The following is a 14,724-nucleotide window of genomic DNA, read 5'->3' on the forward strand; positions in this document are numbered from 1 at the left end:
TTACCTCAGCCACTGTACTCCTGATCCGATCGATCAGATTCTCAAAGTCCACGAGGTTGAAAAGCGGCTGTTGTTTAAGTGTATGTAGTTCCGCTGCAAAGGTATCCTCCTGGTTCTTTAGAATGGACCCTGCAGGACGAATACACATACAAAGTCCCACGTTAACAGGCTTTGTGGATAAGGAACAAAGTATTGACAGCACAACCCGCAAATATGAAATTTAATTTAACAATCATCTATTGCAAGGATTAGGAAAATGTCTGCAAGTCAGATTCATGAGTGGAAATCCAACCCCCACCCTTAGGGTGGCACAGTGGTTAGCACTGCTGCCTCACAGCGCCAGGGACCCGGCCTCAGGTCACTGTCTGTGTGGGGTTTGCACATTCTCCCCATGTCTGCGTGGGTTTCTTCCGGGTGCTCCGGTTTTCCTCCCACAGTCCAAAGATGTGTGGGTTAGGTTGATTGGCCAGGCTAAATTGACCCTTAGTGTCAGGGGGATTAGTAGAGTAAATATATGGGGTTACAATGATAGGGTCTGGGTGGGATTGTTGTTGGTGCAGGCCTACAGACAGATTTTACAGATGCACCATAGAAAGCATTCTTTCTGGATGTATCACAGCTTGGTATAGCTCCTGCTCTGCCCAAGACCGCAATGAACTACAAAGGGTCGTGAATGTCGCCCAATCCATCACACAAACCAGCCTCCCATCCATTGAAACATAGAGCACAAAACTACAGCACAAAAACAGGCCCTTCGGCCCCACAAGTTGTGCTGAACATATCACTACCTTTTAGGCCTACCTATAACCCTCCATCCTATTAAGTCCCATGTACTCATCCAGGAGTCTCTTAAAAGTCCCTATTGAGTTTGCCTCCACCACCACTGACGGCAGCCGATTCCACTCGCTCACCACCCTGTGTGTGAAAAACTTCCCCCTAACATTTCCCCTGTACCTACCCCCCAGCACCTTAAACCTGTGTCCTCTCGTAGCAGCCATTTCCACCCTGGGAAAAAGCCTCAGAGTCCACCCGATCTATGCCTCTCAACATCTTATATACCTCTATTAGGTCTCCTCTCATCCTACGTCTCTCCAAGGAGAAAAGACCGAGCTCCCTCAGCCTATCCTCATAAGGCATGCCACTCAATCCAGGCAACATCCTTGTAAATCTCCTCTGCACCCTTTCAATCTTTTCCACATCCTTCCTGTAATTGACTCTGTCTATACTTCCCGCTGCCTCAGGAATGCAGCCTGCATAACCAAGGACCCCATGCACCCCGGGCATTCTCTCTTCCATCTTCTTCCGTCGGGAAAAAGATACAAAAGTCTAAGGTCACGTACCAACCGTCTCAAGAACAGCTTCTTCCCTGCTGCCATCAGACTTTTGAATGTACCTACCTCACATTAAGTTGATCTTTCTCTACACCCTAGGCTTTTGCATCTTTTTCCCGATGGAAGAAGGTGGAAGAGAGAATGTCCGGGGTTCGTGGGGCCTTTGATTATGCTGGCTGCTTTTCCGAGGCAGCGGGAAGTGTAGACAGAGTCAATGGATGGGAGGTTGGTTTGAGTGATAGACTGAGCTTCGTTCACGAACTTTTGTAGTTACTTGCGGTCTTGGACAGAGCAGGAGCCATACCAAGCTGTGATACAACCTGAAAGAATGCTTTCTATGGTGCACCTGTGAAAGTTGGAGAGAGTCGTAATGGACATAGCAAATTTCCTTACCCTCCTGAGAAAGTAGAGACGTTGGTGGGCTTTCTTAACTTTAGTGTCGACATGGGGAGGGACCAGGACAGTTTGTTGGTGATCTGGACACTTAAAAACTTGAAGCTCTCGACCGTTTTTACTTCGTCCCCATTGATGTAGACAGGGGCACTATTAAGGGATATTAGCCATAGACGGGTATATGGAATTAGGCCACAGATCACCAACGATCACACTTAACGGCTGATCAGGCTCGAGGGGCTGAATGGCCTACTCCAACGTTCCCATGAAGATCAGGCAAAGTCCAAGCACTGAGGCCTACCTGCACGAGTGTGATTCACGTTCTGGTTCTCAAACATCTGCACGGACTCCCCCACAAACAGGATCTTCTCTGCCACCCTCACAGGGATGTAGGAGGGCAGCATCTCCGCTCGCAGTGAAAACTGCTTCAGAGACGTGGCCAACATGTTCTCCTCTTCAATTAACCGCTATCGGAAAGATACAAAACGGTCAGCAGTGGCTGCAGCGTGGCATTGTCTGTGTAGCGCGCTAGAAACAATACTTCCCACTGTATGCTACAATAATAAATCAAGTCATTGTTCAACCAATCAAATACTGACACCAAACACAAACCAAGTTGTCATCACAGCTCTCCTGTGACGCCCTGTGAAGTGAGGGAACTTGCATTTATACCTTTTGGGTCCTTATCATTCACTTCATAATTAGCAAGTACATCTGAAGGGTACTCATTCCTGTAATGCCGGGAAAGACCTTTATCCCCTCAGAATAAGCCCAAAATACTTTAATACACTGCTAATTATTCTGAAGTGCTGCAACTATTGACATATAGGAAAACATGACAGCCTTTAATGTACACAGCAATGAGACGCTTTGAATTTTGCCATGGGATATAAGAACATAATAACATAAGAAATTATTAGGAGCAGGAGTAGGCCATCTGGCCCCTCGAGCCTGCTCCGCCATTCAATAAGATCATGGCCGATCTTTTCGTGGACTCAGCTCCACTTACCCGCCCGCTCACCATAACCCTTAATTCCTTTACTGTTCAAAAATCTATCGATCCTTGCCTTAAAAGCATTCAATGAGGCAGCCTCAACTGCTTCACTGGGCAGGGAATTTCACAGATCTCCAGCATCTACGGCATTGAAACTCCACTCTCAAATAATCCCCGCCTGTAATTAATTCACCGCAGTTTGTGGGATCATTCTGTGCTATTGCACGTGCCTACGAAATGTCAGTCATTGCACTGGAATTGTTCTGTGTGGAGGGTGAACACACATCAATGAGAAGCATTGTTGGGTTATCATTGCGCTGCTGCTTGTGGGATCTTGCTGTGCGCTGACACCTTCCCCCCCCATCTTAAAACAGAAAAAGACTTGCTTGTTTATAGTGCTTTTCAGTGCTTCTGGGTCAAGGTGTAGTCACTGCTGCAATGCAAGAAACACAGCAGCCAATTTGCACACGGCAAACTCCCACAAACCGCAATGTGATAACGGCCAGATAATCTGTTTTATTTGGGATGCTGAATGAGGGAGAAATATTGGCCGGGACACCAGGCAGAAACCAGCCCCCCATCCCACCACCCGCTCTTTTTTTTTAAAGATCTTTCACATCTATCCGAGCAGGCAGTTTGGGCCTCATTTTAACAAGTCAGGTGGCACAGTGGTTAGCACTGCTGCCTCACAGCGCTAGGGACCTGGGTTCGATTCCCGGCTTGGGTCACTATCTGTGCGGAGTCTGCTCATTCTCCGCTTGTCTGCGTGGGTTTCCTCCGGGTGCTCCGGTTTCCTCCCACAGTCCGAAAGACGTGCTGGTTAGGGTGCATTGGCCGTGCTAAATTCTCCCTCAGTGTACCCAAACAGGGGCCGGAGTGTGGTGACAAGGGGATTTTCACAGTAACTTCATTGCAGTGTTAATATAAGCCTACTTGTGACACTAATAAATCAATAAATAAACTCCGACAGTGCAGCACTCCCTCGGCAGCACACTGTAGTGTCGGCCTTGATTTTTAAAATCTTTTTTTATTCCATCCTTAAACGTTACAAAGCCAGTGCTCAGATTGGACCGGGCAAATCCAAATCCATTCCTTGCTTGCTCCAAATTCAAGACCCAATTGAATCCAATTCATGGTCCACGCAAAAGAGAGACAAACAAGATCCAAGCTGACAATGTAAGGCATTGCTGCCCCATTTGGACTTGGATCTGATGCTCGATCTTAGCCAAAAGCCTTGAGTTTTGTGCTGAAGCCCTGGATTGAGACTTGAACCCAGAACCTTGTTGAGTGTGCTACCAACTGGGTCACACAGAATACAAGAGCAGGAACATACTTCTGAGGCTGTATAAGGCTCTAGTCAGACCCCATCGGAGAATTGTGAGCAGTTTTGGGTCCCGTATCTAATGAAGGATGTGCTGGCCTTGGAAAGGATCCAGAGGAGGTTCACAAGAAAGATCCCTGGAATGAAGAGCTTGTCGTGTGAGGAACGGTTGAGGACTCTGGATCTGCACTCGTTGGAGTTTAGAAAGATGAAGGGGGGGGTCTTATTGAAACTTACAGGATACTGCGAGCCCGGGATAGAGTGGACGTGGAGAGGATGTTTCCACTAGTAGGAGAAACTAGAACCAGAGGGCACAACCTCAGACTAAAGGGATGATCCTTTAAAACAGAGATGAGGAGGAATTTCTTCAGCCAGAGAGTGGTGAATCTGTGGAACTCTTTGTCGCAGAAGGCTGTGGAGACCAGGTCATTGAGTGTCTTTAAGACAGAGATAGATAGGTTCTTGATGAATAAGGGGATCAGGGGTTATGGGGAAAAGGCAGGAGAATGGGGATGAGAAAAATATCAGCCATGATTGAACGGTAGAGCAGACTCGATGGGCCGAGTGGCCTAATTCTGCTCCTATATCTTATGGTCTTAACAGACACACTGCAATGGTGAATTACACATTGAAAGTATTTAATTGTCTCTGTGGCACAGTGAGACAGCCCGAGGTTATGAAAGACACTGCCTAATGCCAGCATTTCTATCTTCTTTCTTTTGTGAGCAGTGATAAATGCAAATCTCTTTATCTGCTGGCACCGGGGAGAAAAGCAACATTTTTCCACTTTGGCGACTGAAGTATAATTTGGCCAGAGACAAGAATTCCATGGAAAATCCTGGGCAATTCTCACTTTGTACTCGGCCCAAGACTGCTCCAGCTCCTCGCGCCTGGCAGTCGCAACAGCCTTTCCATCCCACTTCAGGCCAAGTCAGCTGCCAGAGGTGAAGAGATGGTGACGCAAGGGCAAGAGGCTCGAAGGAGCCGAACGACACAAGGGAAGCTCAATGAACATCAATGGTGAAATGGTCATTAACCTGGGGGCACTTTAGCCGCGTCGATTAATTCAGCTCTTTCACATTGTCAGTTCCAATAATTTCTCCAAGTCAGCGTCGCTGACATGTTTAGTTTAAGTAATAATACAAAACATTCTGACAGACAGGGTGAAGCAAAGCAGCTGAAGTGAATAATTGTGAATCTGTTTAAATCTGGATGCTAACGCAGCAGCGACCCAGTCTGAATTCAAACCACCTTAACGAATGTCGCATACAAAACAGAATGATCATAGAATCCCTACAGTGCAGTAGAAAGCCATTCGGCCCATCGAGTCTGCACCGACCACAATCCCACCCAGGCCCTATCCCCATAACCCCATACATTTACCCTAGCTAGTTCCCCTGACACTGAGGGGTATTTTAGAATCATAGACTCCTACAGTGCAGAAGGAGGCTATTCAGCCCATCGAGTTTGTACCGATCACAATCCCACCCAGACCCCATCCCCGCAACTCCATACATTTACCCCAGCTAGTCCCCCTGACTCCAAGGGGCAATTTAACATGACCAATCCACCTAACCCGCGCATCTTTGGACTGTGGGAGGAAACCAGAGCACCCGGAGGAAACCCATGCAGACATGAGGGGAATGTGCAAACTCTGCACAGACAGTGAACCAAGCCGGGAATCGAACCCGGGTCCCTGGCGCTGTGAGACAGCAGTGCTAATCACCATGCCGCCCCTATATCCCTGATATACCCTTCGAAACAAATACCAGGTTACTAAGCAGATTATTTCTACATCATTATTTTCCTTCTACTATAAACAGTTCGCAAGATAACCATCGAAATGATACAGCACAGAAAGGGGCCATTCGGCCCATCTTGTCCATGCCGACTCAAAGACACCCAGGTGCCCTTGCTAATCCCATCTTCCAGCACATGCCCCATGGCCCTGCAATTTGCAGCACTTAATCCAGGCACCTTTTAAACGGGATGTGGAGATGCCGGTGTTGGACTGGGGTGGGCACAGTAAGAAGTCTCACATCATCAGGTTAAAGTCCAACAGGTTTATCTGGTATCACGAGCTTTTGGAGCACTGCTGCACTCACCTGATGAAGGAGCAGCGCTCCGAAAGCTCGTGCTACCAAATAAACCTGTTCGACTTTAACCTGGTGTTATGAGACTACTTACTTTTTAAAAACGGGGTTAGGGTCTCTGCCTCCACCACCACTTTGGGCAGCGAATTCCAACCACCCTCCATCCTCTGTGTTAAAATGTTTCTGTTTATGGTGAAGTCTTTACACTACGGTAATATTGCGTGCAGCTGATAGTGAAGGAACGCACTTCTTTAATGTACAGTTAACCATCTGGCAGACTGCACATTCACACAAGCTTTGCAGGCACTCTTGGTAGCTCCTTTAAAACAGAGATGAGGAGGAATTTCTTCAGCCAGAGGGTGGTGAATCTGTGGAACTCTTTGCCGCAGAAGGCTGTGGAGGCCAGGTCATTGAGTGTCTTTAAGACAGAGATAGATAGAAGGCGTTCGATAAGGTGCCTCACAAAAGGTTGCTGCAGAAGATTAAGGTACACGGAGTTGGGGGTAAAGTGTTAGCGTGGATTGAGGATTGGCTATCTAACAGGAAGCAGAGAGTTGGAATAAATGGGTGCTTTTCTGGTTGGCAGTTGGTGACTAGTGGCGTGCCGCAGGGATCGGTGCTGGGGCCTCAACTGTTTACCATATACATAGACGATCTGGAGGAGGGGACCGAGTGCAGGGTAACAAAGTTTACGGATGACACAAAGATGAGTGGGAAAGCGAATTGCGTGGAGGATGCGGAAAGTCTGCAGAGAGATTTGGATAGGCTGAGTGAGTGGGCGAGGATCTGGCAGATGGAGTACAACGTTGACAAGTGTGAGGTTATCCACTTTGGAAGGAATAATAGTAAAATGGACTATTATTTAAGTGGTGAAAAATTACAACATGCTACTGTGCAGAGGGACCTGGGGGTCCTTGTGCATGAATTGCAAAAACTCAGTTTGCAGGTGCAGCAGGTGATCAAGGCGGCAAATGGAATGTTGGCCTTTATCGCGAGAGGGATGGAGTATAAAAGCAGGGAGGTCTTGTTGCAATTGTACAGGGTACTGGTGAGGCCGCAACTAGAGTACTGTGTACAATTTTGGTCCCCTTATTTGCGGAAGGATATATTGGCCTTGGAGGGAGTACAGAGAAGGTTCACCAGGTTGATAACAGAGATGAGGGGGTTAGCTTATGAGGAGAGATTGAGTAGATTGGGCCTGTACTCGTTGGAGTTTAGAAGGCTGAGGGGAGATCTTATAGAGACATATAAGATAATGAAGGGGCTAGACAAGGTAGAGGTAGAGAGATTCTTTCCACTTAGAAAGGAAACAAGAACTAGAGGACACAGCCTCAAAATAAGGGGGAGTCAATTTAGAACAGAGTTGAGGAGGAACTTCTTCTCTCAGAGGGTAGTGAATCTCTGGAATTCTCTGCCCATTGAAGCAGTGGAGGCTACCTCGTTAAATATGCTTAAGTCACAGGTGGATAGATTTCTGATCAATAAGGGAATTAAGGGTTATGGGGAGCGGGCGGGTAAGTGGAACTAAACCACTATCAGATCAGCCATGATCTTATTGAATGGCGGGGCAGGCTCGAGGGGCTAGATGGCCTACTCCTGCTCCTATTTCTTATGTTCTTGATCAATAAGGGGATCAGGGGTTACGGGGAGAAGGCAGGAGAATGGGAATGATAATCACATGATTGGATAGCAAAGCAGACTCGATGGGCCGAATGGCCTAATTCTGCTCCTAAATCTTATGGTCTTAACACTTGTCTGAAGATGTAGGCTACGCGGCTGTAGTCATAGCAACACTAAAATTTTAAAGATGTCTTACCTTCTTCTAAAACGCTCTGCTTAATGTGTTGATGTGACATCCCCTTGAGTGCGGTCCTGACACAGTATAACACATTTAAGAAAAAATGTCATATTCACTCTGAGGATGAGGGTGTGAATGTTGCCCATCCTTAATTGCCCCTTGAGGTAGTTGGGAGTCATTTCTACTTTTGGTGCGTCCTGCCCTTACCAGGTCCTGAAGTTCCCGGAGCTGCTTCCCAGTCAAGCCTCTGATTCCCAAATCTTCCTCCTCTTCCTCCTCAGGCTGGGTGCTAACATTGCCGGAAGAAGGCCCTTGCTTGATGAAGAACTCCTCATACTTGTCCAACAATAGCCCATGCAGCATCCAGGCAGACAACTGCTTGTACATCACACCGTGACACACTGCGAGGATCCTGTATTGGGACAGAACAACTCATCATCGTATAGGAACTTATAACCAACAACTCTTTTTGGCCCTCTATCAGTACCATTTTGATCTTCATTCCGTTCAGTGTACCTTGTGTCCTTCCTAAGCTCCCAGTATTAGTTTCTATACTCTCTTACACGTACCTTCATAACCATTGCACATTGACACATCTGCAACTTTTTCCTATGCTGTTATAACGGCGACTACACTTCATAGAATCATAGAAACCCTACTGTGCAGAAGGAAGTCATTCAGCCCAGTCTGCATCGACCACAATCCCATCCAGGCCCTCTCCCGGCAACACCACATATTTACCCCTCTAACCTACGCATCCCGGGACACTAAGGGACAATTTAGCACGGCCAATGCACCTAACCCGCATGTCTTTCGGACTGTGGGAGGAAACCGGAGCACCCGGGGGAAACCCATGCAGACACGGGGAGAATGTGCAAGCTCCACACTAAGAAGTCCAACAGGTTTATTTGGTAGCAAAAGCCACTAGCTTTCGGAACGGGCTGTCCCTTCGTCAGGTGGGTGGGAGTTCTGATTACAAACAGGGCACAAAGACACAAACTCAATTTACATGAATAATGATTGGAATGCGAGTCTTTACAGCTAATCAAGTCTTAAAGGTACAGACAATGTGAGTGGAGAGAGCATTAAGCACAGATTAAAGAGATGTGTATTGTCTCCAGACAGGACAGCTAGTGAGATTTTGCACATCCAGGCAAGTTGTGGGGGTTACAGATAGTGTGACATGAACCCAAGATCCCGGTTGAGGCCGTCCTCATGTGTGCGGAACCTGGCTATCAGTCTCTGCTCAGCGACTCTGCACTGTCGTGTGTCATGAAGGCCGCCTTGGAGAACGCTTACCCGGAGATCAGAGGCTGAATGTCCGTGACCGCTGAAGTGCTCCCCAACAGGAAGAGAACAGTCTTGCCTGTCGAGCGGCGTTCATTCATCCGTTGTCGTAGCGTCTGCATGGTCTCCCCAATGTACCATGCCTCGGGACATCGGGACAGCCTGTTCCGAAAGCTAGTGGCTTTTGCTACCAAATAAACCTGTTGGACTTTAACCTGGTGTTGTTAGACTTCTTACTGTGTTTACCCCAGTCCAACGCCGGCATCTCCACATTAGAACTCCACACAGTGACCCGAGCCGGGAATTCTGATTTTAAAGTGCTTTGGGACATGACGAGGTTTTGAAAGCCTTTGTTCTCAGCTTATCAAAGCTGCACTGATCCTAATCACCCTCAAAATTTTCCAATGTTTTTAAAATCCAAGCTTGGCATCACCTAATTGTCACTTTTCCCCTTCTCTCCTGCCTCTGTGATATCCTGCACTGTGAACCCTCACCCTTTATTTAGATTACGGAATTGCGAGGCCTTGTCCCACTGTTGACTAACACTGATGATAAGTACTGTAACGAGGCAGTGTTAAAATCGTAAAGTATCGTGAAGATCGAGTTGGGCACATATCACCATCCTATTCCCTCTAGTCTAGAAGGAATTCCCCTTCCCATCCCGAGGATAATAGTTTGAAGTTTTAATGTCCCTTTCGGGAAGGAAATCTGCCGTCCTTACCCGGTCTGGCCTACATGTGGCTCCAGAACCACAGCAATGTGGTTGACTCTTTAATGCCCTCAGAGATGGGCAATAAATGCTGGCCCAGCCAGCGACGCCCACATCCCATGAACGAATAAAAGTGGTTTGCTGTTCAAGAACTACTCTCAGCAGAGCTGCAGTTTCCAGCATGCTCAGCTCCTGAATCAGGAGTGTGGCATTCAGGGGAAAATATTACATAGAATAGAATCACAGAATCCCTACGGTGCAGAAGGAGGCTATTCGGCCCATCGAGTCTGCTCCGACAACAATCCCACCCAGGCCCTATCCCCATAACCCCACGCATTTACTAATCCTCAACGCTAAGGGACAATTCAGCATGGCCAATCAACCCAACTCACATATCTTCAGACTGAGAGGGGAAACCCGGAGCACCCGGAGGAAACCCACGCAGGCACGGGGAGAACGTGCAAACTCCACATGGACAGTCGCCCGAGGCCAGGAATCGAACCCGGGTCCCTGGCACTGTGAGGCAGCAGTACTAACCACTGTGTCATCGTGTTGCCCCAATTAACCCTGGGTATTGCCATGATTATTTTACCGATAATGTTTTGTCTTCAAAAGATACACAATAAGGGGAAATCCTGTGGAACAGAGTCAATAAACTGCCACTTGTCTTACTTCTCCAATGCACTGCGCACTGGTGGAAGTCCTCCACAGCTGTGTTTGTGAACAGTCTCCAGAAGCTGGCAGCCATGAATCTAAGGTGGAAAAAGAAAGAATAGTGAAACATCAACCTGGCTAATGCCCCAGTAACCATCAAATTACAGTACTGCACAAAATTCAACGTTACTATAAAAATACTGCATTTCATTTTTAGAGATATCATTTAATTCTCCCTTCTACCCTTCTCTTGCTGGGTTACACGGGCAACAGCAGCCCTCTTCGAACACTTCCGATGACAACAGCACAGATGTTGAATATCAGCATCATAAGGTTAAGACATCACATTTAGCTTGATCCTATCACCATCCACACACGTTTATAGAATCCCTACAGTGCAGGAGGCAATTCGGCCCATTGAGTCTGCACCAACTCTCCGACAGAGCATCTTACTCAGGCCCCATCTCCGTAACCCCATGGGCGGCACGGTGGCACAGTGATTAGCACTGCTGCTTTACAGCGCCAGGGACCCAGGTTCGATTCCCGCCTCCGGCCACTGTCTGCGTGGAATTTGCATGTTCTCCTAGTGTCTGCGTAAGTTTCCTCCGGGTGCTCCGGTTTCCTCCCACAATCCGAAAGGCGTGCTGGTTAGGGTGCATTGGCCATGCTAAAAATTCTCCCTCAGTGTACCTGAACAGGCGCCGGAGTGCGGCGACTTGGGGATTTTCACAGTAACTTCATTGCAGTGTTAATGTAAGCCAACATGTGACACTAATAAATAAACTTATTTACCCTACTAATCCCCCTAACCTGCACATCTTGGTACACAAAGGGGCAATTTAGCATGTTCAATCTACTGCACATCTTGGGACTGTGGGAAGAAACCGGAGCGTCCAGAGGAAACCCACGCAGAACACAGGGAAAACATGCAAACACCACACAGACAGTGACGGGAGGCTGGAATCGAACCCAGGTCCCTAGCGCTGTAAAGCAGCAGTGCTAACCACTCTGCACACCACCCGAGGCTGGAATTGAACCCAGGTCCTTGGTGCTGTGCCCCAAAATATGTAGGTGTGGGGTAAATATGGAGGGTTGCGGGGATAGGGCCTGGGTAAGGTGCTCTGTGAGAGAGTCAGCACAGACTGATTCTGCACTGGAGGAATTCTATTATTTTAAAACTAAATTAGAGGCAAAGAGAAAAACTGCACAACTGCAAAAGTCAACCTTGCAGCAATGAGGATGTTTCTATCCAGAGCTTAAAAGGCAAAGAGTATTTGACCTTGAACTGAATATTAATTTGTTGGGATATAGAGTCTGGGAGACAAGATTTATAGAATTTCATTTCTTTTTGATATTTCCATATCGTTTATCATATTTAATAACCATGAAGCCTTTCATATTGAAGAAACTTACGTAAATTATTTTTGAAAAAGAACGTTTCTCATCTCTCACTCACTCCCCCGATGCTTTGCGCAAATTATATGCTGGCTGCCTCTCCAGAGAAGACATTTTGTCTGAACTGCCCGTATAATTTTCCAAAACTATTCCCCAGGTTCTAAAATGACGTACTCTGCAGAAAAACCCATCCATTCACAACTCCTCAAACCCGCTCAGTAACTTCTCACAAGCTGCCGGTTCGATCTCTTTTCAAGAATGGAAAACTTCAATAATCCACAATGAATGATCTTAGACATTCCTTTAATCGGTTCAAAGAAAAATAACTGGAATTTACATAATGCTTTTCCCTACCTCAGGACATCCAGAATTGCTTTTCCGTTAATGGTTTACGTTAATGAAGTACTCTTTTGGAATTACACCATTGTAACGAGGGGGAAATATGGCAGCCAATTTGCACACAGCAATATCCCACGACCAACAATGTGACAATGATCAAATAATCCGCTTTATACGAATGTAGCACAGTGATTAGCACTGCTGCTTCACAGCGCCAGGGACCCGGGTTTGATTACTGGCTCTGTCGGAGAGTCGGTGCAGACCTGATAGGCCAAACAGCCTCCTTCTGCACCGTAGGGATTCTAAGAAAGAGCGGAGGAGTGCTCCCCAGAGTTCTTGCTAGGGCAGTGCGGTGGCACAGTGGTTAGCACTGCTGCCTCACAGCGCCAGGGACCCGGGTTCGATTCCCAGCTTGGGTCACTATCTATGTGGAATCTGCACGTTTTCCCCGTGTCTGTGTGGGTTTCCTCCAGCTGCTCCGGTTCCCTCCCACAGTCTGAAAGACGTGCTGGTTAGGGTGCATTGACCCGAACAGTAGCCGGACTGTTGCGACTAGGGGAATTTCACAGTAACTTCATTGCAGTGTTAATGTAATGTGACTAATAAATAAACTTTAATGTTGATGGAGGGATAACTATTAAAGTTTTAAAGCTTAAACTTTTATTAGTGTCACAAGTAGGCTTACATTAACACTGCAATGAAGTTACTGTGAAAATTCCCCAGTTGCCACGCTCCGGAGCCTGTTCAGGTACACTGAGGGAGAGTTTCGCACGACCAATGCACCCTAACCAGCACGTCTTTCAGACAATGGGAGGAAACCGGAGCACCCGGAGGAAACCCACGCAGACACGGGGAGAACGTGCAAACTCCGCACAGACAGTGACCCAAGCCAGGAATTGAACCCGGGTCCCTGGCGCTGTGAGGCAGCAGTGCTAACCACTGTGCCACTGCACCGCCCTAGCAAAAGCTCTGGGGAGCACTCCTCTGCTCTTACTTAGAATCCCTACAGTGCAGAAGGAGGCCGTTCAGCCCATCAGGTCTGCACCAACTCTTTGACAGAGCATGTTTCCCAGGCCCACACCCCCGCCTGTCATTGTAACCCCATACATTTACCCATGGTACAGGACACAAGTTCTTTATCGTCCACCCAAGACGGCAGACTCTTTAATTATCTTTTTTAAAAATTCATTCATGGAATGTGGGTGTCACTGGGCTAGGCCAGAATTTAATTGCCCATCCCTAATTGCCCTCAAGCAAGTAGTGGTGAGCTACCTTCCTGAACCGCTGCAGTCCATATGGTGTAGGTACACCCACAGTGCTGTTAGGGAGCGAGCTCCAGGATTTTGACCCAGCGACAGTGAAGGAGCGGCCGATGGATTTCCAAGTCGGGATGGTGTGTGGCTTGGAGGGGAGTTGGAAGGTGGTGGCGTTTCCATGCACCTGCTGCCCTTGTCCTTCTAGGTGATAGAGGTTGCAGGTTTGGAAGGTGCTGTTGAAGAAGCCGAGGTGGGTTGCTGCAGTGCATCTTGCGGATGGTACACAAGGCTGTCAACGTGTCGGTACACCCACAGTGCTGTTAGAATCATAGAATTCTAGAATCCCTGCAGTGCAGAAAGAGGCCATTCAGCCCATCGAGTCTGCACCAACAACAATCCCACCCAGACTCTATCCCCATAACCCCAGTATTTACCCTGTAATACCCCTGACACTAATGGGCATTTTAGCATGGCCAATCCACCTAACCAACACATCTTTGCAGTGTGGGGGGAAACCGGAGCACCCGGAGGAAACCCACGCAGACACAGGAAGAAGGTGCAAACTCCACACAGATGGTGATCCGAGGCCAGGATTGAACCTGGGTCCCTGGCGCTGTGAGACAGCAGTGCCAACCACCGTGCCGCCCTAGGGCAACCTTAGGGATTGAGTTCCAGGATTTTGACCCATCGACAGTGAAGGGGTGGCGATATATTTTCCCTTATGCGAAGGCAATGGCCTAGTGGTATTATTGCTAGATCAATCCAGAAACGCAGCTAACGTTCCGGGGACACGGGTTCGAATCCCACCACGGCAGGTGGCGGAATTTGAATTCAATAAAAAATATCTGGAATTAAGAATCTACTGATGACCATGAAACCATTGTTGGAAAAACCCATCTGGTTCACTAATGTCCTTTAGGGAAGGAAATCTGCCGTCCTTACCTGGTCTGGCCTACATGTGACTCCAGAGCCACAGCAATGGGGTTGACTCTCAAATGCCCTCCCTGGCCCAGTCAATGACACCCACGTAATCATAAAACCATACCAAGATGACAAGTTGATTGATGCCAGGGAATAGGTGCCACAAGGTAAAGGTAGGCAGTTCGCTCTGCGAACACTAAACGTCCAGGCGACAACTTAGGCCCTAAATATCT

General features: G+C 47.7%; 1 protein-coding gene across 1 annotated transcript in view; it reads right to left on the reverse strand.

The window, feature by feature from the left end:
• tubgcp4 (tubulin gamma complex component 4) overlaps positions 1 to 14,724 on the reverse strand; it is a 50,804-nt gene that overhangs the window by 20,737 nt on the left and 15,343 nt on the right. Inside the window, exons 6-9 of the mRNA XM_078200168.1 lie at positions 10,599 to 10,678; positions 8,138 to 8,342; positions 2,026 to 2,191; positions 5 to 129 (exon numbers count right to left, since the gene is read on the reverse strand). Of these exons, the coding sequence (XP_078056294.1) occupies positions 5 to 129; positions 2,026 to 2,191; positions 8,138 to 8,342; positions 10,599 to 10,678 (576 nt within the window). The remainder of the gene's footprint in view (positions 1 to 4; positions 130 to 2,025; positions 2,192 to 8,137; positions 8,343 to 10,598; positions 10,679 to 14,724) is intronic.

Source organism: Mustelus asterias, chromosome 29 (assembly GCF_964213995.1).
Source record: "Mustelus asterias chromosome 29, sMusAst1.hap1.1, whole genome shotgun sequence".
Taxonomy (NCBI): domain Eukaryota; kingdom Metazoa; phylum Chordata; class Chondrichthyes; order Carcharhiniformes; family Triakidae; genus Mustelus; species Mustelus asterias.